At 43.2% G+C, this 25,764-nt stretch overlaps 1 protein-coding gene and 5 non-coding genes across 7 annotated transcripts; all 6 read left to right on the top strand.

Moving 5' to 3' along the window:
* The first annotated feature begins 4,036 nt into the window (after nucleotides 1–4,036).
* RPS3 (ribosomal protein S3) lies at nucleotides 4,037–22,981 on the top strand. Of its 2 annotated transcripts, none has more exons than XM_085623297.1 (7): nucleotides 4,037–4,190; nucleotides 7,585–7,715; nucleotides 8,294–8,387; nucleotides 13,473–13,567; nucleotides 14,194–14,381; nucleotides 15,030–15,250; nucleotides 22,920–22,981. In XM_085623297.1, exons 1-6 carry the CDS (start codon nucleotides 4,161–4,163, stop codon nucleotides 15,245–15,247), a joined length of 756 nt encoding a protein of 251 aa, XP_085479423.1. In that variant the 5' UTR covers nucleotides 4,037–4,160; the 3' UTR covers nucleotides 15,248–15,250; nucleotides 22,920–22,981. The 2 variants fall into 2 exon arrangements, with proteins under 2 accessions (XP_085479423.1, XP_085479424.1); XM_085623298.1 differs by lacking the exon at nucleotides 4,037–4,190 and adding an exon at nucleotides 4,919–5,037.
* Nucleotides 8,041–8,185, top strand: LOC146805956 (small nucleolar RNA SNORD15). Its single transcript, XR_014968370.1, has one exon. It is a non-coding gene; the product is annotated as a small nucleolar RNA SNORD15 (small nucleolar RNA).
* LOC146805955 (small nucleolar RNA SNORA29) lies at nucleotides 9,541–9,677 on the top strand. The gene has a single exon (XR_014968119.1). It is a non-coding gene; the product is annotated as a small nucleolar RNA SNORA29 (small nucleolar RNA).
* On the top strand, nucleotides 13,625–13,769 carry LOC146805954 (small nucleolar RNA SNORD15). Its single transcript, XR_014968373.1, has one exon. It is a non-coding gene; the product is annotated as a small nucleolar RNA SNORD15 (small nucleolar RNA).
* LOC146805953 (small nucleolar RNA SNORD15) lies at nucleotides 14,690–14,835 on the top strand. The gene has a single exon (XR_014968371.1). It is a non-coding gene; the product is annotated as a small nucleolar RNA SNORD15 (small nucleolar RNA).
* LOC146805952 (small nucleolar RNA SNORD15) lies at nucleotides 22,643–22,788 on the top strand. Its single transcript, XR_014968372.1, has one exon. It is a non-coding gene; the product is annotated as a small nucleolar RNA SNORD15 (small nucleolar RNA).
* Nucleotides 22,982–25,764: the final 2,783 nt, after the last annotated feature.

Genomic DNA, 25,764 nt, shown 5'->3' with positions numbered 1-25,764 from the left:
CATGTATCTCAATGGCTTGTGATCCGTAACTATTTCAAAGTCTTTTCCCCACAGATAGTTCTTCAATTTTTGTAAAGCCCAAACACATGCAAGCGTTTCGCGTTCTATTGTGCTATAATGTCTTTCTGCTTCATTCAATGTTCTTGATATAAAAGCAATAGTGTTCTCTGTTTTCCCATTCATTTGGCAGAACACAGCACCAATTCCTTTTGCACTAGCATCCACAGTGATGATATTTTTTACATTTGGATCGTAGGGTTTTAGAGCTGGTGTTTTTGCAATATCGTTTTTGATTATTTCAAATGCTCCTTTTTGTTCCTCCAACCATTGGTACTTTACATTTTTTCGCAATAACTTTCTTAGAGGTTCTTCTTTATTTGCATATCCTTGTATAAATTTGGCATAGTATTCGCTGAGCCCTAAAAATGATTTTAAGGAGTCCTTGTCTTCTGGTTCGGGTGCTTCCTTTATGGCTTTCACTAAGTCATCCTTCGGTGTTACTCCGTTTTAAGTTAGGGTATGCCCCAGATACTCTATTTTTTCCTCCATGAATTTACATTTCTCTTTTGAAACCGTCATTCCCTTGTTTCTTAATATTCTCATCACTTCTTTTAGTAAGTCTAGATGTTCTTGCTTCCCCTTGGAATGTATCAAGATATCGTCTTGGAATGCCTCAACCCCCTTGATGTTTCCAAACAGTAAATCCATTAGTTTTTGGAAAACTCCAGATGATGAGGCAAGCCCAAATGGCAGTCTTATGTATCTGTAAGCCCCAAATGGCGTTATGAAAGTTGTTAATTTTTTAGATTCCTCGGTTAGACACACCTGGTGGTAAGCAGACTTTAGGTCTATTAAAGTGAAATACCTTGAACCTGCTATAGACGTTAGTATTTCCTGTATCTTGGGAAGTGGATGGCAATTTACCAAGATATTTTTATTTAGCGATCTTAGGTCTACACATAACCTGATATCACCACTTGTCTTTTTTTTTTAAACCACGATAGCAGATACCCATTCAGAAGCATCTGCTTCCTCTATAACTCCCTCTTTTTTCAGTTTATTTAACTCTTCTTTCAACTCATTTCTCACAGAGAGTGGTACAGTTCTCACTTTGTGCTTTACTGGGATCGCCCCTTCTTTTAACTTTATGTCATGTACAAATCCTTTTACACATCCTATTTCACTTTTGAAAATATCCTCATATTCTTCCAATACACAATTTAAATCCATTTTACCTTCGTCAATTTGTACTGCATTTACCCAGTCTTCTCTCAGTATTATGGGTTCTTTGGCCCCTGGTACAAGGATTACGCCTAGTTTTGCTAGGTCCCTCCATCCCACCAAGTTCCTACCCCGTTTTGCTACATATATCTTTGAATAGATTTCTCTTCCTTTGAATGTGAGTCTATCACAGAAATAACCCACCATATCAATGTTCTGCTCCCCAAATGTCTTTGGGTTTACATCAGTTTCTTTTAATTTTACATTTTGCCATTTTTCTTCAAATATCATGTCCGATATCAATGTTATGGGTGACCCTGAATCCGCTGTGAATTGCAACACTACCTCACCAATTAATACACTTCCTATTGGTCCCTTAATCCTCCCATCAACACTATCTATAGATAGTACAATGTTTGCACACATTTCCTGTTCTGACTCACTCAACGCACTTATTCTCATTCCTTCTGCTGTCTTCTTGGTTTTACATAAGGCTGAATAGTGGCCCATTTTTTTACATTTTACACATCTCTTACCTATTGCTGGACACGTTCTGCAATCAGCTAAATGCTCCTGTGATCCACATCTGAAACAACTCAAATTCTTTATTCCTACTTTTTTTCCGCCCCAACCTTTATCATTACCTCTTTGTTCCACTTTCCTTTTATCCTGTAAATAAAAGACATTAGAATTACTGCTTGTGCTCGATAACTCCTTTGTTGATATTAGTGATCTTTCTATTCACTTGGCAATATCCGTCACTTCCTCTAGTGTCGGGTTCCTGCATGCCAACAACCTCTCCTGTACTTTTTTCGAATAGCAGTAAAATACCACTTGATCCCTTATATATATATCTGTCATGTCTTCAAATTCACAATCTTTTGCTAGAACTCGTAAACATGCTATATACTCCTCAACAATCTCTCCCTCTTCTTGCCTTCTCAATGCGAATTTATGTCTTCCTACCATAATATTACTTTCTTCAGAAAATTGTTTTTCAAGTCTTTTTAGGGCTTCTTGGTACTCATCTAATGGTATGAACACCCCTGGCGGGCTTTCATACTCCGGTAGGCTGTCGAATATTTCTTGTCCTGCTTTTCCTAAGAGACCAAATAAAAGCGCTTTTTTCCTTTCTGCATCATATTTTTTCCCATCAATGGACACTATGCAATTTTCAAACGCCCTTAACCAACTTTTCCATTTCATTATAGGCCTCCCCGGTTGTTCTAGGAACAGTGGTGGTACGCATATATTATTACTTTGCGCCATGTTATGCTGTTATGCACTTCCACTTATTTTCTTACACTCAGCAGTTTTTTTTTCCTTATTTAATATTCTTGTTCTCATTTTTTTTCTGAAGTAGGTTGGTTTATTTACTTGTTAGGTCACACCCTAACCAACATTTCCTCTACAACTGTCCATTTGTCAATTCATTTATTTTCCAGTGTACACTTCTCCTCACATACAGCTGCCAAAGGTTTCTTTTCTTTTCCTTGTCAGCCCCTACAATTGCACCTCATATTCCTTATCCTTCGCTTATGTTGGGCATCACGTTAGATTTAGGCAAAGCTTAAGGGTTTATAATTGAGAGTACACCGCTATTCTCCTTTTCTTCAATGCGCACTGCTTTATTTAATTATCTCCACAGCGCGTTAAATTCCTCTCAGACACTTTTCTGCTACCTAAAATGGCGGCTGTTCGTTACGTCGGTGTGACGTGTCCGGCGTTGCTCCAATGAAACCCGGAGCAAAGCCCTACGTCACTCCCGCCCTTCAGGTTACTTTTTTCTGTCAAGTTTTTCTCACCACAGCCACCGCGTTATTTACCACGCAACGTTCACTTACTTCTTAGCGTATCGTTGCTTTACACTTAGTCCTTATTTATCAATCTTCCTTCCGATTTTCTTCGTGAACATTTTCCTCACCTCAAAATTTCGTTTGCCCGTGAGCCCTTTTTCAGATCCCGTTCCTCGTCGCCATTGTTAAGAAAGCGCATAGGCAAAGACGTTGCGCAAGATTACTTTTATTTAGTTCTTCATTATAAAGGGCCCACGATACCAACAGCACCGGCGCAGCCCGGTCACGGCAAATCGGCCAGTGGCTCGGAGAGGCGCTGACGTCACATAAATACACCTCCGAACATTCGGAGGTGGAAACCACGTGATGTACACCAAACACAAACGAAAGACTTCACGGGAAGTCGTACAGGGTTATAACTATTCCAATACATTCCCAGCAGGCCCCTCTTGGAAGTTCGCTCTTCATTGTAAATTTGTATTTTTTCCTGTGCATCCCTCACCCCTGCGTGCTGTGTTGGATTTTGTGTTTGTGTACCCTTCATTCTCAGGCCCCTCTTGGAAGTTCGCTCTTCGTTGTAAATTTGTATTTTTTCCTGTACATTCCTCACCCCTGTGTGCTGTTGTTGGATTTTGTGTACCCTTCATTTTTAGTCTGTGTAATGTTATACTCTGTACCACTTTTCTCTTGTAACGTAACTAGCTCTATTGTACAGCGCTCTGACACCTTCGGGTAATGTCCACGCTTTATAAAAATGCACTAAATAAAAATAAAATAAAAAAATAATAAAATGTGTAATAGGATTTGCATCAAAACAATGAATGCTACTCCATAATAAAAATGTGTAATAGGATTAAGAGAGAAACTAATGGAACGTGTTAGTATTAGTTTCGCGACACTAGCGGCTACACTTTTATTCCTTGCGAAAGAAGCACACAGCTTGATGTACTGGAAACCATGCTCGAGCTACCACTAGTTACTAACTCGCGGCCTCTTTTTATTTCTTATTTCCTACTTGAGCTGTCGCACACCTCTGACGCGCATTCCGTGCGTCCTACTTCGGATAAGTTCCGGATTACAGCGTCGTTTATAGCTACTTCCGCCGGAAGAGCCCTTCCTTTCCGTTCAGCGGCGCTGTGCAAGATGGCGGTCCAAATTTCCAAGAAGAGGAAGGTGAGCCGTGTTTAATGTTGAAACGGTAACTTCTGGTTGAAGAATGCCCTCTAATAACACTGGGACAGTGTTCCCCTGATTTGGCAGATCGCAGTGGCCCTGCAGTTGTTCTTGTATCATGTTCTGATAGCTAAGGATGGCGTCGGATTGAGGCTGGTGGCGGTATTTTGCTCCCCGCCTTAGACCTCGCCTGTGTCAGTACAACCTGCTGAGCGTGGTATGCATGACTGTCTGCGGGAGGCTGTGGATGCCTTGCTACTATAATTCACGGTAACCACATGGCGTTGACTAGACGCTGTCCTACAATGTATTCCTTTTTTCGTGGAAAGTGCACTGGTGTCTTAAGTTGGAAAGTTTGTACTAATAGCATATTAGACCGTCATTTTATGTTTTTTCTGATTACCGTTTTCACTATAAACTCCACCCTTTCAGAGTTGGTTGGCTGTTATTACTATATTCAGGTAAAGTTGCCGTATTAAGCGCGGTTTCGTAAAATAACTTTGTTCTCGCAAAGCAGCCTTATTGTATAGTACGGCCATAACTACCCCCAACTCACTTGCTATTACGTGCAAGAACCCTTGCAAATACAGGAGATCAAAAATGTTGTGCTAATTTTGAAATAGCAAACTCTCCGATTTCCTTTCAGCTACAGATTTCGGGCAGTTGCACAGGTATAAGTTGCCATATGTAGTAACTGTTCCTTAACAAGCAACATCTTTTCAGTAGGCCAATATGTTCACTGTTATGCTGCAGGTGTATGAATCTTGTGATGAGCTCACTCCACTGCAAAGTAGCTGAGAAGAAACGCATTTATAGGGGCCTCCAAAGAGTCCGTCTTAAGGCCATTGTAAGTTACCTGTGCACGTTTTAAACGCTTCCTGTCTACTACCGGTTCTTTCCGAACGTTAAAAATGGAAAATCCCTTCTATTCTGATCAGTGTAGTAGATGCTTGTTTGATGTCCCTTGATTGAGGCTCCCTGTGTAAAACACAATAGTGGGCACTTGTGGTAAGTGCGTTTTTTTTTTCGCAGTACTTTCATGAACCCTGTATAGTTTGATCTGGTGCTTAGCCAACACAGAAATTGCAGTGGGGGGAAAAAAGGTCGTTGCAGGGATATTAGTGACTTGCGTATGTTTAGTGCTACGGGTCTCAGTCTTTAACAACAAGTACTGTGACTAAGGTATTTGAAACTTGCATTGCATACAGTATATTGGGCTGCTACAAAATGCGCAAAACTTTAGATAACACGTGCTTACTAAATGTAGATTTTAGTGATACTCATTCTGTAAGGAGTGCCATTATTTTTAAACGAATTAGGAAGCTTCAAGCGATTCCCTCAACTAATTCTAATACCTGCTTCCAAGCACCCTTTTCGAGATTGACCAGTTACGCGCACTTTTTTTCTCACGCATGTCGGCTCAATGGCATGAAGGCATGTTGTGTCACTTCAACTTCTGGCCCCTTGCAGCATGCCTGACTCGTCCCTGTAGTGGGGATTGCAGAGGTTTGGCTCCGTTAGTTATTTTTTGCCATCAATGGGGCTATCCATAGTTGGTCCAATGTATCTAATTTTGTTAAAGAAAATCAGAAGTTTGAAGGATGTTTAGAGAAGCTATATTGTGGTGGATCCCTTTTATTGTATTTTGACTGGATTGTTTTGAAATCTGTGTGTAGGAAATGTTAGACTTGTGTGATTCAAGCTAGTGCAGAATAGATTAAGCAGACATGCTCTGTTCTTCTTTGAGACAGCTTAGAGCAGTCATCTGCACAGTTAAGAATGCTTACAGGATACAGAGTAGATTTAGGGATGTCCCTTTATGGGATAATCAATTTACTTAACTGTTCCTCTTGAGGTGACTTTATAATAATTTGTGCTCTCGTTTGTATGCCTTTGATTGAGAACAAACAAGGCACAGGCAGGTCTTGGCTGCTTCAGACATGTATATAGGTTTTGACGGTTCAGTTTATAGTAGGATTCTCGGGCCACAGATGAGTACAGATTTTAATGTGAATGTTTTTTTTTTATCCATAGAACTAGTACTTTACTGTATAAAGACCAAACCATTCTCCATATGCACTAGCAGATGTAAGCATGGATCAGCAAATACATGGAGATGATAGACGGATTGCTGAAACTTTTCAGACACTCACCCTAAGTCACAGATCTGGGTTAAATCAATCATCGTTTTTAACTCACTTTTCCACCTCAGTTCAGACCCAGCTATATGCAAATCAGTCATGACCCTGTGCCTCAAGATAACAGTCCAGCCCAAATTGCCAATCCAGGGCTTCCCTGAACTGGACATAAGCATCCTGGGACTGCTTTTGGGTAACACCCCTCATCAGCAAGGCTATCTTGAAACCAGCCTGTGGCGAAGTGAGGAAGGGACCCACGTCTGGGTATACCCTGCCAGCAAGAGTGTAGAGTTATAAGATATCCAGGTTTATCAACCTGGAAGCCCCTTGGGTGGATGAATGCGGAGTAGTTTACTTTGTGTCCTTGTTTCGTTGGGAACATGGTTAAGAGGGTGTTATTTCCACACATGCTTAACTAAATAAGCTAGTTGGCTGTGTTATTTAAGTGAGTCGTTTCTGTTAAACTCAAATCATCTGGATACATTAAAACATCTGCAGGAATAATGCACACAATGATGGAGAATGCGGCACCTACAGCCAGACGTACTTAAGTGTTCAGCCAAGGGTTGGATAGGTTGTGGCCTTACGATCAGAGCTGCCTACTTAAGACCTGGGGAACCAGGTTCGAGCCTCGGCTCAGCTTCTTGTGATTCTGGGAAAATCACTTAGGGGCATATTATCAAGCCAGGCGATATGTCCTTAACATTTCGCTCCAATACCTTTGGGTCGAGTGCGCGCTATATAAATCTGCAAAAGAAAAGGGTTTCGGGAGAGGGTTAGCTTTAATTGTTACATAGCAGTCTTAAGTTCCTAGTAGTGTGGCTTCAATTTAACTGCAACAAGGCGATGAATGGAATGCTTGAATTAATCTCCCTCACTGGCAATCGCATAATTTTTCTCCCACTGTCCACATCAGTTTGGACCCAGTCGTGTGAAAAGCAGTCTTGATCTTGCTCCAGTGGGATACTGGCATTTTATTTTGTGGTCTATTCGATGCTGCGTTCTACTGTCTAGGTTAGAGGGGTATGTTTTTAGACCGGAGTCCATAGTTGCATGCTTGTATTTTAGCAAGAACTCCACTATTCTTATTTCTAAATGTGAGTTTCAGCAATCTTATTTATTGGCTTGCATTGGATAGATCCGCGCCAGTTCTGCTGTCATGCATTTCAAGAGCCCCAAAAATAGCATTACATTGCAGTTCCTGGAGAATTATACTTACGTTATGTGTTTCTTTTAATTTTTTTTGTTCTCCTCAGTTTGTTGCTGATGGCATCTTCAAAGCAGAGTTGAATGAGTTCTTGACTCGTGAGCTGGCTGAAGATGGCTACTCTGGGGTGGAAGTCAGAGTTACACCAACAAGAACTGAAATAATCATCCTTGCCACCAGGTATGACACTAATCGTAGGTTGGCATCTTTTAGATTAATGTAGTTCGGTATTTATGATTTCTAGAGTAAAATGGATTGTTTTGAAGAACGGTAAAGATCTCTCAAAAATGCCCGTCCAGCTTCCCAGTTCCTCAAATATGAGACGCTGCCAGGGGAATGGCGTCGACAAGTAGCAGTATTGAAGTTGCTGTATGAAAAAGATTGTGCTTCCAGCTGCTGGGAAAATGGGTCAGATGAAAGATTGGGGGGCGGAGGGGTTAAGCAGGAGGTTTTCGGTCAGCCCTGTTTTCTTTTTCTGAACTACACTTTAGCACATACCGCACTCCTTCAGTGATGATACGATGACGAGTCTGGAAGGACACTTCTTGCTCGTGTGCCTTGCTCCATTTCACGTTCTGTGCCGTGGACGTCTAGGCCTCGGGTATGGATTGTTCTTTAATTGATGATATAGAGGCATTTGTCTGAGAAGGATTACTTTGCGACAACATGACTACAACTCTCTCTTTTTTGTAATTAGCAAGCAACCTTTGCTTTTTCCGCATAGTAAAGAGAAACTAACAATCGTCTTATGTTTTTAGGACCCAGAATGTTCTGGGTGAGAAGGGTCGTCGCATCCGTGAACTAACTGCTGTTGTTCAGAAGAGGTTTGGCTTTCCTGAGGGTAGTGTGGAGGTAAGCAATATCTGTAGAAACTTTAAAATTGCTGTTAGCTAAATATTTCTGTTCGAAAATGTTATTTGGGAAGAATTGTAACATTGATAATTGTTCAATCAAAGATACTTTCTTTAATGCAGTGCGTCTTCGTGGTAACTTGATGACCAGTCTGACTTCTTTCTCCTGTCCATGAATAAAAGCTGCTGCGCTCTGCAAGCATTGTTCTGTTTGAGGGGTCAGACTTGAATGGAGTTATGGGGTCAGACTTGAATAGAGGTATGATGACCGCATTGCTAGGCATTTGTCGGATAAAATGCTATTTATTATGCCAAAATGTTTTTTTTTAGTAGCTTTTGTATCAACGATCTTGTGTTCCGAAATCCTGTTACTTGGTATACGTACACTGGTGACTATCAAAAGCCCAGCACAAATTTGGAAGTTAGTCCAGTCGTTTCTTACTCCAAGTTAATATGGTTGTACACAACTTTTGAGTTAATGATGCTCTAGGCGTTTTATTCCTTCGGCTGTGTTGATGCTACATATTCATGGCTGTCTTAAGGCATGTGCAGAATTGTCTCAGGGGCATCAGCCTTTCAGGAAGCTCATGGTTGCCAGAGGTATTTCTGATCTTTCTGAATGAAGATTGCACAGATGCTTTATGCAAAGTGAATACATAATTGAAGGTGGAATGCGACTGGCTGGATAGGTCTGCAGACATCTTGTCTGCTTTTAGATCCACTGTCCTTTCTTAAAATGCCTCTTAAATAAATGGCGTTGTACTTCTTCCCCCATGTGTTCACATCAACAAAGTCTCGTAAATGATGGTTCGTTTATTTTCCATCTTCATATGTAGAAATGTAATTCATATCTATCTGCTTTTATAGCAGTCGGAGTGACTGGGATCCCAAGCTCTTTTGTAATGGCCAGCAGTGGTGCACTAGATGCTAACTCTGAAGTGCAGTGCCACATCTTTTCCTAATCTGCTTGGGCCTTAAGAATGTCTCGACAATAGGGCCAACCTTTCATGCCAATGTGGTTAGTTGAAATCTCAAGATAGATAGTACTCACATTTACTTTCATCTTCATTGACCTATGGCATCTAGTAATCTTTTGCCTTAATGTTCATTTTTCTATTGAGAATTATTTTAGCTTGTCATTTGCTTTCTAAGAAAGTCCCATTTTAGTACCGCTTCCTTCGGTTTACAGAATAAGCGGCTATGCTAATGGGATAGAGCAAACCTGCCATCGTCTGAAGGAGATGATGGATTTTGACTGTCTCTCCTATATGAAATGGTTGAACAAGTATTAAGAAAAGATTTAATTTTATCTAATAAATCCTTACCAGAATGGCTATTACTAATTCTTGATGCGTAGCTGGTGCATGCCCTCAATGATATCCCTGAATTGATTTGCTTTTGAGCACATTATTGGTGTATGGTGAAGACATGTCTAATGGACAGTACCAGGCCTGAATTGGGATAAGTAAGTGGTAGCTTTGACAATAGTATAGGTGCCTGGCCCATAATGATTGTCTTCCACCATGACCTGCCTCTAAAGACTGAAAAATGGTCAAAAGATTTCTGCCAACCGCCTTCATCCATTGGTTTATGGTGCCATTCAACTTTTTTCTTCTGCCCCCTGTAGCATACAGTGGGTCTGCGTACCTAAGCCATTGCATAACCTCACTGAGCTACCTTCTATTCAACAAGCGCATCCACACATTAAGTAGTTGCCCATATAGCTGTCTGTGAATATTATGACTTCCAGTCCTTGAGACTACGATTTTTTGCTTTTTAATAACTTTTTTAAAATTGTTAATTAAGCATCCAGCTGCTCATCCATTTTCAAAAGCCATACACAACACAATGCTTGGCTTTTCCAGTACTTGTTTACGCAGTGTTGGCATACATGTGGGCTAGGTCAGAGATTTTATATAAAGCAAAGGTTATTAAAACAGTGATGGGTAAGGCTAGTTCGCTGTGACTTCTTTTCAAGTACCTCTGTAGTTATTTGAAGTATACACAGCCTTTGCAGGCCTTGAAAAATCTACTTGCCCACTCACTATGGAGTCAGATTCGATCAGGTAGAGCTTTTTTTTACGACTCACTGGTTTGCTCAGGTGACTGAACTTAAGCTGGAATGGAAAATGTATAAAGATGCCTTTAAATTTAGTTTTAATCATGACACGTTCTATCTGTTCAAGGACCGAGATCAAATGTCAGTTTGTCGTTTTACTAATCGCTGCTTTATTTTGTATTGGAAAATAGTGTTTACTTTCCTTTCTCACTACAGTTACGGTTTTTTGTCAAGTGAGCTGTCTAACAATTTTTGTGAAAACAAAAAGCTGTAAGATGTCAGCGTTTTTTCCCAAACACATTTGAATAGCTGGTAAATAAATGCTACAAATGTTAATACAAAAAAATACCCGCAATTGTGAAAGGGTTTTATTTTTTGTAATTCAGAAGTGTGATGCAAACAAAGATCTAAATGAGAGCAGAATTGGAACGCTTTGCTTGTGGGTGTGCAAATGTCAAATATTTGCAGAAACTAGATTTCCAAACCTTGTACACAACATAGTTTTAGCACTAAAAAAACTATGTCGGTGGGAAATGGTATGGCAATTTCAATGAAAGATCTCATGACTGCAAATGAGTGTGCTACCACTTCATGCTTTAGTTATGTACTTACTAAAAGTGTTAGCTTTTAAATATGAATTAAAAAACCTTTTAAATATGAATTAAAAAACCTTCCTATCCCCACCCCGATGACAATACTGTTAAACTAAGAGGCAAGTCAGGGGTTATGTGTATCCTATGTGGCTAGATTTGTATTGCATATGAAACAAAAGTTTAATATGTTAAATCACGTTTTTTTGTACAGCAGATATGTTGTACTAGCGTCTTCGAAGTTGTTCCCATATGTGGCAATGAAGATAATAGCAATTCAGTGAATTGAAATATTTGCCCCGGATCACAATTTGAAACCAGGTTATGGGTCAAGAGCATTACAGTTGGGTCGAGTAGATTATTTAACACCCCGTGACCTGCAGATCTAGTAACCTATTTATAATTTTTCAGGGACTAATTTCTGTTGCACAATGGCCTTTGTAGCAGGATAGTCTCCAACCTGGGGCACCTGCAACAGAGGCACAAAGGGGTATGAACTATCTGCACCTGCCTATGAACAGCCACAAAACCTGTGATTAGGAAAAAGACAAAGTGGTGGTTTTACCGGAGACTCCTCTTGCTCTGCACAGCAGACTGCAGCCCCCTTTACCTCACTACCATCTACCAAGTGGCTGGGCCACAGGAAGGACCTCATCAAATTTCTGTAGGAGATTTGTTACTTGTCCTCACTTCACTGCCTAGGTCTCCTTCTGCCTGCGTTCTGATACACTTCCACTGTCAAAACGTCAAACCACCTGCACTCCCGCCCCCTCCCCCGGCACCACCTGCACCAGGAACAGACCTGGGATGTTCAAAATGGAACTCGCAGGCTTTCAGAACTGCTTTGCATATACATAAAATGCATATACTACAGTGGCCATGTACACCAACATGAACAACATACAGTTCGATGGGATTAGGAGACCAAACGGTATAAATATGACTACATTGGCGAGACACTCTGCCAGTGCCAAATAACTCCTTTTTTAGTGAGTGGAAAAGAACCTATGTACAGAATAGTAAGATCTTGTAATGAACCTTTTTTCTTTTTTTTTTTTTCTTTTCTCTTCTGTGCAAACTTCTCGTGTACAGACCCTGTGCCATGGTTGAGATACTCAAGACTGTTTTAAAGGGCTGCCCTAAGCTTGTCACACAACAGGCTAGGGGCTTTTAATGGTGTACACTTCTAAGCGCACGTTTTAGCGCTCTGCCCCGGATTCCGAACACGGTTTCTTTCTACAGATTACATTCTCAGGTTGCTTGCTAACTTAAAACGCCTTTTCCTACGATAACCCAAAACTGCATTAAAAATGTGACCTTTCCGTACCTTTTTTCAAATTGATCCTCTTACCTTTTATCTTTTGCATACCCTCTATTTGAGTATAGCCTCCTTTGTTTCATACCTGTGTACCACATTCCCCCATAGTGGACTATTGCAATTGGCTGATGCCTCATTTCATATAGGAAAAACCTCCCCTCTTTAAAACCCCATCCTTGCAATCTAACATCACCTAATCTCTACCAGTCTCACCAAGAAATCACCTAAAACCACATAGCCCCCATAACACCTACCTGGTATTAATAGATCACAAACTGGAGTAAATGCATGCAAGAATACATGTCTAATCTCAATACCCACCAGGTTAATCACTACCTTTGGTTCCTGAAGTAGAGTACTACTCGCCATAAAGCGATTCAAGGCCTCTCCGGGGTAGTATGTGCTATATATATCCAGTTACTAAACCAGCATTGAGAAAGACAATCTGTCTTGCCTCTGGTATCTGTTGGTTTTTCCAGTAGCTGGTTATCCATGCTTTGCAGCGTTAAAGAAAATAAACCAAAAAGACGGTATGATGCAAGTGGCAAGAAAAATGGAGTGGGGTGAGTTTACACAGATTAGAAGGCAATGCTTCGGAGAAGTTCATGAGGGCGAGTACAACATGGGGGAGAAGCATGCATGTGACGAAGCAGCAGTCTGGCCAGGTCAGAGCAGTGCAGTGCAGGAGGGATACAGCTAGAAAACACATGCACACTTAGAGGACTTAACCCCAAAACCCCTGGTGAATGGGAGTACAGTCCGCTCTACGTCTTTAGTGGAGTAATATGGGTTTGATGCCCAACAACTTCTAGTCTTTAAAATATGGGTTTGATGCTGGGCAGTTCTAGTCTTTCAAATCACTGCAAATATTGGGATAGTTGCTTTCAGTTGCCCAAAAGGGCACTTTAACCTGAACTGTTAATATTTCATTTTCTAAGCTCCGTGGATCCTCTAAGTCCCCGGGCCACAGGTTAAGAACTGCTGCTTTACAGTATTTCCTGTTCACTAAATGTGCAGTACAATTTACCCACATTTGCTGAAATGGGTAGCCATTTCCCAGTTAGATTGATCTTTACTTTGTATGCCTTTTAATCTTTTCAAATGTTTTTGTTTCGACAGCTCTATGCTGAGAAAGTGGCTACAAGAGGTCTGTGTGCCATCGCTCAAGCGGAGTCTCTGCGTTACAAACTTCTGGGAGGCTTAGCGGTGCGTAGGTAAGCTGTATTAACTGCATGTATCACTTGTGCTTGAATGATAGTCATTTGTTTACCCTTCAGTGAAGATCACGATGACGAGGCTGAAAGGACATGTATTGTCCAAGTGTCCAGTACCACGTCACGTTCTGTGCTGTGGTTTTACGGCCTTGGACTTTTATTGTCCTGTAACTGATGATCAAGAGGCATTTGTCTGAGAAGGGATTTCACCGGCATTGCAGGTTATTTGAGGACATTTGGAAAGTAACTCTATTGTAGAGACCATTTCCACAATGAGCCTTCATCTCATCGTTTTAAGTTGTGCTCTTAACAGATTTGCACCCCCTTTTTGTCGTTTTAGCCCAGGCTTTCACAAACTGCACTTTTGGGTTCTTACTGACTTTGTATTATGTAAGGTCTGTATATAAAAAAAAGTCTCTTGAGCAGCAGGGTGGCTTCTAAGGTTACTGAAATCAATTATCGTGAGCCAACTGTCGTTAACTAAATACATAACCCTGCGTTTTAGATTTCTTTGTTTCTCGAAGTATTGTCACTACAATTTTAGGTACTTAAAAGTTTGATAATTAGGACTTTTTTGGTATTTTGTTATGTTACCATGATTTATAAATTTCAATTCTCTTTCCCAGAGCTTGCTATGGTGTCCTGCGGTTCATCATGGAGAGTGGCTCCAAGGGCTGCGAGGTGGTGGTCTCTGGTAAACTTCGAGGCCAGAGAGCCAAGTCCATGAAGTTTGTGGATGGCTTGATGATCCACAGTGGAGATCCTGTGAACTATTATGTTGATACTGCAGTCCGCCACGTGCTGCTCCGGCAAGGTAAGTGCTTAAAGGCATTTATTGATCTAGAATTTAAATAATTGGTTTTGTTCAACTTCGATATCCTACCTCACTAGCTGGTAACTGTTTTCAGATTTTTATTTCAATGCTTTTCTAGGTTAGGACTATTGTTTAAATTAAAGAGTCACCTGACCGTTAGGCCCACTTAAGTTCATGCCATTTTTGCTTGAGTATTATCAAATGGCTTGGACTCACCAGTGTTTCATGAGACTTTGTTCCTAAAACCTGCCCCGAAATTAATTCAGTATTCTAGGCAGCGCTATGGATCACCAGTTTGTTACTTAACCCTTCCGTGATGATACGATGACGAATCGGAATGGACATAGTCTTCAAGATTCTACCTGTTCAGTGCCACGTTCTGTGGTTCTGTTTTAGGCTGTCTTGAGGCTGTGTCCTTTTTCATGAATGACCATGAGGCATTTGTCTGAGGAGGGTTAATGAACTGTCTGTCCTGTTGCTTGCCTATAGTGCCGCTTGAAGTCCAGAGTCATTCCCAGCTAGTATCTGTTTTTAGGGATGACTGCTATCCCAGTAAAAAAACTTTTCCTCATATTTCGTCTTGTGGATTATAAAATCCACAGTACCAGTATATGAGATGCAGCTTTTCACGTTCAATGTTGTTTACAGGTGTGCTTGGAATCAAAGTGAAAATTATGCTGCCATGGGACCCAAGTGGCAAGATTGGGCCCAAGAAGCCACTGCCTGACCATGTCAGCATTGTGGAGCCCAAGGATGAGATCCTCCCAACAACTCCCATGTCTGAGCAGAAAGGAGGAAAACCAGAACAGCCACCACAACAGCCACAGCAACCACCAGCCATGCCTCAGCCGGTTCCTACAGCCTAATGGGTACGTTGTTGTGCCGAACTCGAGTTTTAATCTTCTACTATGACCCGAATGCAAAATATCGGTGTGCTGCTAGGTGCATGTAACCTTTTAGTTGCAGTGCCCCAAATTGCATTTCAGCTTTGTAACAGTGTTTTTGCAATTTAACTTTAGTGATCCATGTCATTTCTTAATTCTGCTGTGAAGTTAGCCAAACCCTTTCTCGGGTGCACTTGTTTCTCGATATACATCCATCTTGGTGCTCATATTGCCTGGCTTGTAAATTAGATGTTGTTGGTGGGGTAAGCTTTTTTTTATTTGATTAATGTTAGGAAAAAGTCTTTAATAGAAGTACATTTTTATAAGGGAGCATGGAGGGACCTGCGACGTAGTTCATTGGCTTCAGGACTCCATGCAACGTGTTAGCTGTGATGGTCAGTCAAGTGAGATAGATCCAAATTACGAATCATTAGATTCTGGCCAAGCTTTGACTTTTACAACAATGGCTCCATTACTCTATGCCGCTTGGCCTGTAAAGACTATGTACTCTTCTGGCGACTGGGATGCGGCACGGACTTAAACCTTGTTTGTAGCCCTGTTAATACTTAGTGTAGCAATGCAATTGCAGATCTCCTGCCTGCAGTAGGTGGTATTGGGGCCTTGGCTTACGTTGGGGCATATTGGTTTTTCGTCCATGTTGGTTGATGATAAATGAAAGGCTTGCATCTGCAAAAGATGGCGAGTGCTCTCAAATGGTTCTTAGTCACTGAAATTATGCGTCGGAGTTGACCAAACTTTCTGGCAAGAGAGGGCAAATTATGCTGCTCATTTTTTATGTTTTGTAATATTTGCACATGGTAATGCAGCCTGGGCAAAACATTCACCGTACTATTTTAATAACCAAATGCAGAAATAAGCATCTGAAAGCTGCTCAGTTGAACTTTTCGAAGGGTCTTACTGTAGCACATGTTGGCACGTTTTAAGTAATTTTGACCCATTTGACCTAGAATTTTTTGGGCGGGCATCTGCAGATTGTTGCATATGGATACAATATGCACGGCACCAATTGAAAATGATACGATAAAAGCATTGACAATGGCATTTTGTTGGTCTCTCGTTATGCGGGCCCAATTTCTCCAAGTTGTGTAAAGATTTAACAATGGGTGCAAAGTGGTCTCCATGGCATCTGCTTTCTTAAAGTATGTGGGTAGTCAGTTTATTTTCCCTAATTGTCCTTTATTCTCATAGTACTGCCTCTGCAAATTGTGCTCTTTAAAACTGATCTTTCCCGCATTCACAGTCCATTAAGAAGTCTTAACAGTAGCTTGGCTCCTAATCCTTTTTTGTAAATCGTATTTATCCCTCACGGGGGAGCAGTCCAGCTTTAAATGGTGTGATTTGGGTGCCCTTTCTCATTACCAGTGTACCGTATGTAAACATAATCTGAACTCTCCAACCCCAGCTCCAACATAGACATCCCACCTTCGCAAGACCTGTGCGACTCCCCTGCCACCTTCTTTCATCGCAAGATCGCAGACATCCACAATAGCTTCAACACCCTGACCGCCCCGACAGCCACAGACCTCCGACCTCACGGCCACCATCCACACCGTCCAACCCCCCCCCCCCCCCCCCCCCCCCCTCACCTGGACCAACAGACACCATCAAATTCATCCTTCGTGACCTTGCCGGAGAGCTGGAAGCAGGCAGAGATCAACAAGGCTGATCCAAAAGACCTCGAACGTCCGACCCATCTCCCTGCTCCCGGTGAAGGTCACCGAGAAGACCGTCCGACAACTGACCTGCTACCTCGACCAGCATCCTGGACCCGTCCCAGTCCAGGTTCCACAGCAACCACAGCACCGAAACTGCCCTCATTGCCGCCACCGATGACATCCAGGCCCTGCTGGACAACGGCGAAACCGCGGCTCATCTTCCTTGACCTGTCAGCCGCCTTCGACACGGTCTGCCACCGCACCCTACGCACACGCCTCTACAACGCAGGGATCCAAGGCAAAGCACTGGAATGGACCACCTCCTTACTCTCCGGCAGAACCCAGATTGTCCGCCTTTCCACTCCAAAGCCACGGAGATCATCCGCGGCGTACCCCAAGGTTCCTCCCTCAACCCAACACTGTTCAACATCTGCATGGCACTGCTCGCCCACGTCGCCCAACCTCCATAATCTCCTACGCCGACAACACCCAGCTGATACTCTCCCTCACCAAGGACCCCCTCACCGCCAAAACCAACCTCCACGAAGGAATCCAAGCCTTCGCTGAGTGGATGAAGAACAGCTGTCTGAAGCTGAACTCTGACGACGGAAGTCCTCATCCTCAGCTCCACACCCTCGGCCTGGGACTCCTCCTGGTGGGCGACTGCACTGGGAGCAGCACCAACACCCACCGACCACGCACGAAACCTAGGGTTAATCCTCTTCAACACTCCATGGCCATGCAGGTCCACGCCGTCTCGTCGTCCTGCTTCAACACCCTTCGCATGCTCCGCAGGATCTACAGGTGGATCTCCACCGAAACAATAACGAACACCCTCCCCATTCCCCTAAGGCAGACCCAGGACCTACTAACTTGCAGGAGGCTACTCAAGACCTGGCTATTCGAGCAGCTCCCCCCAGCGCCTTGAGACCCTCACGGGTGAGTAGTGTGCTTTACAAATGTTCAGATTGATTGATGGAAGCCCTGAGCTGCAGAATTAATCCTCTACCTGCCAGGCATGTGCTATCGCATGACAAGCGCGCAGGACACCTTGCTTCTTGTGGTAGCAGGTGAGAGAGTGTTCAAATAAGTGTCCCTCTAGCGAATGGGTGTTGTAAGGCCTGGTGGGCCAATAATTTTAAAATTCTCATAGGGCGTTGACCGAGCGTCGAGGAAAGGGGATTGCAGGATACTGATCGTTATCACAATAAAATCTGTATGAACGTGGTTAGTTTACAAGAATCCACATGGCAGCATCAATTACTGTTTATTTGATAATCTCGTCTTTGACCTATGGGTTTTTAGGCCGCAGCCTAACGCAGCACATCTGTTTACTTTTTCTAAAAACATCTTTGGGACTTTCCGAAAGTTGACCTAAGAATGCCTTCCGCCCGTTGCTTGCATTGGCATTTTGGTTTTTAACTCTTGATTTCTTGATTTCCATTTGCTGGCTTTCTGTGCTTTAGACTGTCCAGGTTCAGTTTGTCCCTCCTTGCCAAAGCAGGTTTATGGTATTCTTCTGCAAACTCGTTTTCTGTAAACGGGCCTTTAAATCTTATCTCTTCCCTCTTGCGGGGCATTCAAAGACCTAGGTCAGTTGTCCAGCTGTGTCTTAGGAGGATCCTATTTACTTTGCTTTCGGCTGACTTCCAAGTGAGTGCGTTTTTAGGCAAGAGAAATGCAGATTAGCTGTTAAATAGGGGTGTCATTCTTTTAGTGGTATTCCTGTTAAATAATGCATGGTCTTGGTCAAATCGCTTTTATTCTTCTGTTTATGCTTGTCATTATGAAGTGTATATGTGTAACTTAGCCCCGCGAATCTCCCCATCTCCCTTCTCCACCTGTACTCTTCTAGCTGGTGGAAACCTTTTTTGCTTTATCTTGTTAGAATTGCTTTATGTATAAAAATGCTCCATTATTTGTTGCCCCATGTACAACTCCTTTCCATTAATGAATCTGGATAGCGTGCAACTGCTGTTTCTAACCACAATGACGTGTTTTGGATCGAATGATCCTTCTTAGGCGCAGCGCACATGCGCTACTCATAGAATCACTTCAGCTTTTCAGCAAACTCGTGCGTGTGGCTAAAAAAAGCAACATGCTGGAGTTTGCTGAAGTGATTGGCTATTGCGTGTGGCTTTCAAAAATTGAAAGCCCGCAATTACCTAAAGGCGGGTGCATGTCCCGCCTTCTCTAAACGTTAACAGGGCTCAAAATCATAAATGCACTAGACTTGCAGGTCTAGTAACCTACCACATCTCCTCGACCCAACTGAAATGCACTTGACCTCCTAATCTGAAAGCTGAGCAAATGTGACATGTTAACAAGATTTAAAAGCATTTTTATTGCTCATTTACTTTGTGAGCAATAAAGATGCCTTTAAATCTTGCTATCTTGTCCCATTTCCCCTGTTTTCAGAGGCAAGGTGTCAGTTTGTATTCCTTCTCGCCAGTAAGGGCGAGTAGGACCAAAAAATAGCTCGTCCTGAATTAGTCTGACTCGCAAATGCGAGTGGTCGAGTGAATTTGTCGAGCCCTGGTTAACTCCCCTGGCCTAGGGAGTGAGCAGCCGCGCGGCCGGATGCCAGCTGCATATCTTGTCTAATTAGAGCGGTCGCTTTAACTTTCACGACCATGATCGTTTGTTATCCTGTAAATGGCCCCTTTTCATTTTCCCTAAGTTATCAAAGCCCGCTAATTCCCCTTTTATCGGAGACGAGAGAAAGCAAGTTGAAAGCCAAGGTCTCTGATCAGTTTTCGAAGCCACCTGCAAGATCCTGGTCTGAGGAGAGGAAAAAACCTCAGGCACAAAAGAACAAACACACAGGCACTTAAAACAGACCGCTTGAATTAACCCTTTGAATAACCACAAGGATAATTCCCCACTCGTGTGGGAGAGAATGCAGAAGAGCGGGTAAATTTGCAAAATGCCCTCTAGCACTTTTTCCTTTCAGACTCTAAATATCAAAGACGTGCGCTTTGCTGTGCAGCGAGGCACAGGTTTTTGAGCTGCAGGCTGCGCGCTGTGAACATCAGCGCTTGGCCCTCGGATTCAGTTACCCAGACAGGGGATGTACAAGAGGTTAAGCCACTAGTTTATCAAAGGTCTGAACGGTTCCTACAAAATGGCGCCAGCCTGAGGAGACTTGAATGCAGAAGCGAGCTTGTTTAGATGTGTGGCGCAAGTATAATCCTGGGCTGGCCAGGAGGAGGCCATTGGCTTGCATGCCAGTGCATTGCATTTTTTAACTTTTTTGTAGATTTATATAGCGCATACTCTACTTGAAGGTATTCGAGCGCTTTACACGAGCACCAGTTACATTACCCAAGGGAACATTCATTTTTGTTAGGCACGGGTAGATTAAGTGACTCGCCCAGAATCGCAGGATGTTGAGCCGATGCAGAGACTCGAACCTGGTTTCCCAGCTCCAAAGTCAGCGGCTCTGGCCGCTAGGCCACATCCTGGCCTTTCGTTTTCTACATTTTGTAGTCAGTGGGCTGCAGCAGGATGTGTGCACCGAAACGTGGGAAGAATACAGCAAGAACAAGCCATTTGTAACGCTCTTGCGCTCCCCATGGCTTTCTTTGCTTTGTGGGAATTGTAGTCCCGATTATCACTTTATTAAATGAGAAGTAAAAGTACCAAAATGGAAAGAAAATGTGGACTAGATAAGCTACTCATGCCCTTGCCTTGAATTTAAGAGCTCTGTAGTCTATTTAGTAGCCTGTGATGAGTGCTGCACGTGTTGAGCTCTGTGATGCACACAATGTCTTCGGGGGTTTGAAACTTATCGCGATAAGGAAGCCAGGTTGATTGAGCATCTGCAGGGGGGTATCTGTGCGAACTGGCGGTCACAGGTTTGAGCCATGATCGGTCGACTCTGCCCCTCACCCTTCTTAGAGCAATAACATGATGCTGCTTGAGAATTTTCACAGCGCACTCTCGATCGAGATGCGTGAATATCTGTTTTTTTTTTAGCTACCGACAGTTTCTGTTAGATGTATGTGAGCCCAGTGTTGAAAGGGTAACTTGAAAACCCTGAATGCAACATTCTTTTTGGATAAAAAGCCATGTCTGACTAAAGGTGTTATATTTAAGAAGGGGACACATGGCAGATCTGCACAAGGACACCTCATTTTCTGTCCTCTGCTTTTTAAGCTGGGCCCTGATGTGTGTCCAGGGAGGGAAGTCCGCAGGTGATTGCTGCTATGTACAGAAGAATTATTTTTTTCGCTAAGAGGTACCTTGTTTAGTTCTAACCTGTGGCCCCTAATTCATAAAGACCACTACGATGCAATCTCTAATGCCCTGCTGAACCCTCCTAGACTGAAGATGGAGAAAGAGAGACCCTACACTGCCCATGTCTGCCCTCCAGGGAGAAACTGCTTCGACTAATCCTGGGAGGACTGTTTGGTAGTGTATGTGGGGTTCGAAGGACAGCATTTGTGCTCCTCCTGATTGGGGAGGTCTTCTGACTTAAAATCCACCCTACAGTAAAATGCTTGCAGTGGCTAATCGGGACCATCTCCCCAATCCTTTTTGGCTACACATCCACTTGTTTATGGGGCGTCTAGGACAAAGGAACAGGTGCAGCCTATGCCCAACAAGCCAATGCTGCTTTTTTAATAGAAACCTAAAAAAATGCCTCTGGTCCTTTATTGAATGCCACCAAAAGCAGTGACCAATGTCACCTTTGTTAGCTGGACCTCAGTCCAGCGCCCTACATAAGTACTGGGGGGGGTCTGCAAACCTCCCTTCAACTAGACCTTTCTGGCTCTTAATGACGCAAGCCGTGGGACGCCTGATTCCCCAAAACTTAAATCAACCCTAAATAAATCTTCACTCCCTCCACCCTCCCACCTTCACTCCCTCCAGCTCCCTCACTCGCCCCCTCCCAATACCTTCACTTCTCACTCCCTGCACCTCCACCCCCCCCCCCCGCACCTCCACTCCCCCCACAGCCCCGTGCTTACATAAAACAATAAAACTAGAACACATTCTACTTCAGTTGTATAGAACGTTTTCTAGGTTATATATAAATTGACAAATGGTTATAACCCTTTTAAATGGTTATAACCCTTTTTAAATTACTACTTGTAACTTTTAAACATGCTGCGCAACGTTTACAATGCTCTGCAACCCATATTAAAAACGTTAACAAAGCCAATAGCTCTCTAAACACTTAAAGGCCCGGCCCCAAAGGCGAGATCTATTGAACCACCACTTTTTTTCTCTTCAAACGCCATGTGTGACTGCTTAATTACTCCATGCATCCTCCCAAATGAAATGTCGGGCACACCTTCCTTCGTTTTCTTCGCCTCCGTTCCCATCAGATATGCCACGCTTGGCCCCTAATATTCCTCGTGTGTACTCTGCCTCAGGACCGAGCCAGACTTGAAATAGGACTTTAGTGTAAGCACCTGCTACCCCAGTCTACCCGCTATTGAAAATGCGAGTAGCCTCCTTTTAAAATACCAAAGTCCATGTTCATAAGGATTCTCAACTGTTTTTTCCCTCGCTTCAACTGCATTTAGGAGTTTGTTCGAAAAGCTTACGCTGTGTTGATACAAAATAAACTAAATTGTGCTTGTGGTATAAAGTTCTTAATCCTACCGCAATCTGTGTTTTCCTGTTTTAACATTGCTTTATAATTGGGACTATTTTTCACCACCTTCTCTTTTCTTGTGACCTATTTGAATCCTTTCAGTGATGATACGATGACGAGTCAGAAAGAACATGTTCTTTTCTAAGTTAACTTGTCCAGTGTTACGTTCTGTACTGCTGGCTTAGTTGCATTAAAGACCTGTTCTATTCCTTGAATGAACTCTAGGCATTTGTCTGAGAAGGGTTAACCGTAATGTTAAGCTATATAAAATGCATTGGAAAACAAAACCATGTTCACAGCCTTATTTCCTCAAGTTTGCAAAGCTGTGCTGCATGAACACATTCTTACTGGATTTTATTTTCCTTTTTTGCAGGTCACGGTGCGCCTGAGATGTCTGGATACAGAGCTGTAAAAAAATAAATATGAAAGACCAAACACTCCAGTTGTGTTGAATTTTTGATGGTAGTCTCCTCATTGAGTGGGCAGTTCATGGGAATGAGCATGTGGAGCAAAAACCTACAGGAAAATGTAGTCACCAGTGTATTCATAGAATGGTGTTTACATCCTCCTTTGTACAGCATGTGAAGTTAGTTTTATTAAAGCCACCAGTAAATGAACCAAGTTAAGCCTTGCCCCTCCCCCAAGCCCGTAGCTGGGCCCCATACCTGATCCTCCAAATAGTACGTGAAGTCATGCAAGTAGAAGTATATAATAAAAGGAAGCTGTAATATTACAGGATAAGAGACTGGCAGTGGGGAGGCACGAGTCCTAGGATAAAAGGGCTTTTCAAGCGAGGCAGTAGGGTATGAAGGGTAGAATAGCTAGAGTACAGTAAAGGCTTGTTCCCGAATAGCAGAGATTGGAGGTGTTAAGTGCTTGTAGAGCAAACAGAGTAGTATTTATTCTTACTAAACCTACTCCTCCCAAATAGATACCACTCAGTACATAGAAAACGTGCTAGTAGGTGACAAATGAGGGTGCTGCATGAAAGTAGGTATTGCATTAGTGGGTGCAAGTGTCTCTCAAACAAGTTAACTGGTATGAATTTGAAGCTTTGAAAGGAGATGCAGTTCAAGTGTGGACAGGGAGGACATTTCCTCCTGAAAAGTTGCTGAAGAGACGGAGAGGCTAATCTGTATTTACAGCAGAGAGAGAGCTCCTAAGATTCTGGGTGAGATTTGTGGATGCGGAGGGTTTTGGATGTGTGGCAGGCAGTTCTCGCTGTGGAGCATGCCTAGTTTGGCAAGCATTTAAGATGGGTAACTAGGAGTAATACGTTCCCGTTATTTAGTGTTTGTAAGTAACTTGACAAACATTTAGCCCTTCTTTGAGGAGGAGCTAGCCTATTGGTAGGCCACCTAGGACAGAGGAGACATAACCCGGATCACTTGACAAAGGAAAAGGAGTTTGTTTCTTGATTTAAGGTTGTGGAACTTGGGGAGTAGCCAAGGCTTCAATATGTGAGAGCACCAGGTATTTTCAGGTAGTATGTTTTTAGAAATACCGTAGAAGGTCAATAGCTGCGTCAGGTGTGGGTGTAATTATAAGAAATCCAGCCTCCTGTATATTCATTTCAAAATTGTTTGACTCTACATTCCCAGAAACGCGTCTTTTAATTGGGGCAGAGGTCTTCAAACTGGGTTGCACCCTATGGTCAGTTGCAGCATCCTTGGGGTTGGTGCAAGTTCTTCAGCATTTTAGGACTTTAGGCCAGTGGAGGGGCTGCTGGTGGGGTGATGCACCAGTGTAATTTTTGAATAAAAATAGCGTAGAAGTTAAACAATAGTTACCAGACTTGCTCGCAACAGGTGTTTACAAGCATTTGCAATGCAATAGGTCTCGCATTTGCGAGAGTTTGAGCTATTAGTATTGTAAACAAGCATTTACAATGCAACGGTCTCGGCATTGTTAAAATTAGATCTATTGGCATTGCTCATGACATTATTTTTGTTTATGTGCACTAACCTGCTAAACTGTTTTACAATCACCAACTTGACATGAGAAGGGGAGCATGTCAGCATTTGGGGTTCGGGCACATGTATCAGTATGCTGTTCGGAGTCCACAATATAAGCTGTTTTAAGACAAACAATAGTGTGGCAGGTAATGGTGCCGGCGGTTTGTTCTAGCCGAGACCTAAAGAACGCGGAAGTCTTACCTCTACATCGTTATCTACTAATATTAAAGATTATATTAAATCGGCGTAATGCTTCTAAAGGCTCCATACACAGGCAACAGACATTAACTTGTTCACATATTGCATACATGAGTAACAAAATAGAGAATTCGCTTTTACCTCTAAAGGTGCGCGTCATCATGTTCCCTGCCATCAGTTGTTGGGGGGGACTGATCCCGTGGGGCGGCTCTGTCGTTATGTCATGGGGGGCAGTGTAGGAGGGGTGCTCATGGCTGCTGCGGGCCCTATGTGCTGTCTCACAGAGCCATGGCCGGAGGAGGATCTGTGCTGGGGATCGGGGAAGAGCGCTGACGTACCACAGGAACCAGCGGCCACAGGAAAAGGAGGGCTGCGCCCGCCGTTCCCTGACTGGCGGGGCGAGCAGGCCGTGGATCCCGAAGTTGCAGCCGGTCTGCAGATCCGGAGTGAGGGGGTGGAGGTGGTCATTGGGGGGCACCAACAAACACTGTCGCACAGGGTGCCACCAGCACTCGAGCCGGCCCCGCCCTTGAGGCCAGTCCGCCTCACTCATTGGTACCTCCATTGCCTGGTTTCAGCAGTAGTAGCTGCAGCAGCGCACCAGGGATCCACGAAGCAGGATTTGCAGGCACACCAAACGAAGTTTGCAAACTTTACAGTCTCTCCGCTTCGTGCACACGCACTTTTAACATGTACTGCCTGCGTGGGGGCCACTGGAATTATGCAACAATGGAGGACAAAATTATGCCACATTGTTGACTAAATTATGCAGAAAATAAAAAGGCTGCAGCATAATGCACTATTTCACATTTTTTGTAACTTTTGATCCGTTTGAGCTACAAACAATTTATTAGTTATGTCACTGCCTGTACCTCAAAGTTAACAATAACCGGCCCAGGGGGCTTGGAGGTGGGGATGGGCAGTGAGGGTGGAGGACTGAGTGTGAAGGAGAGCGAGGGAATGGATGGAAAGGGGGATAAAAGGAGGAGAGTAAGGGAGGGGCTGGCTCGAGCATCTGTTCCATGGCTGCTTTAGGTTTCCCAGTCCAGCGCTACCGCGCGTTCA

This window comes from Triturus cristatus, chromosome 8 (assembly GCF_964204655.1).
Source record: "Triturus cristatus chromosome 8, aTriCri1.1, whole genome shotgun sequence".
Lineage (NCBI taxonomy): Eukaryota > Metazoa > Chordata > Amphibia > Caudata > Salamandridae > Triturus > Triturus cristatus.
This window is presented reverse-complemented; position numbering and strand designations above follow the sequence as displayed.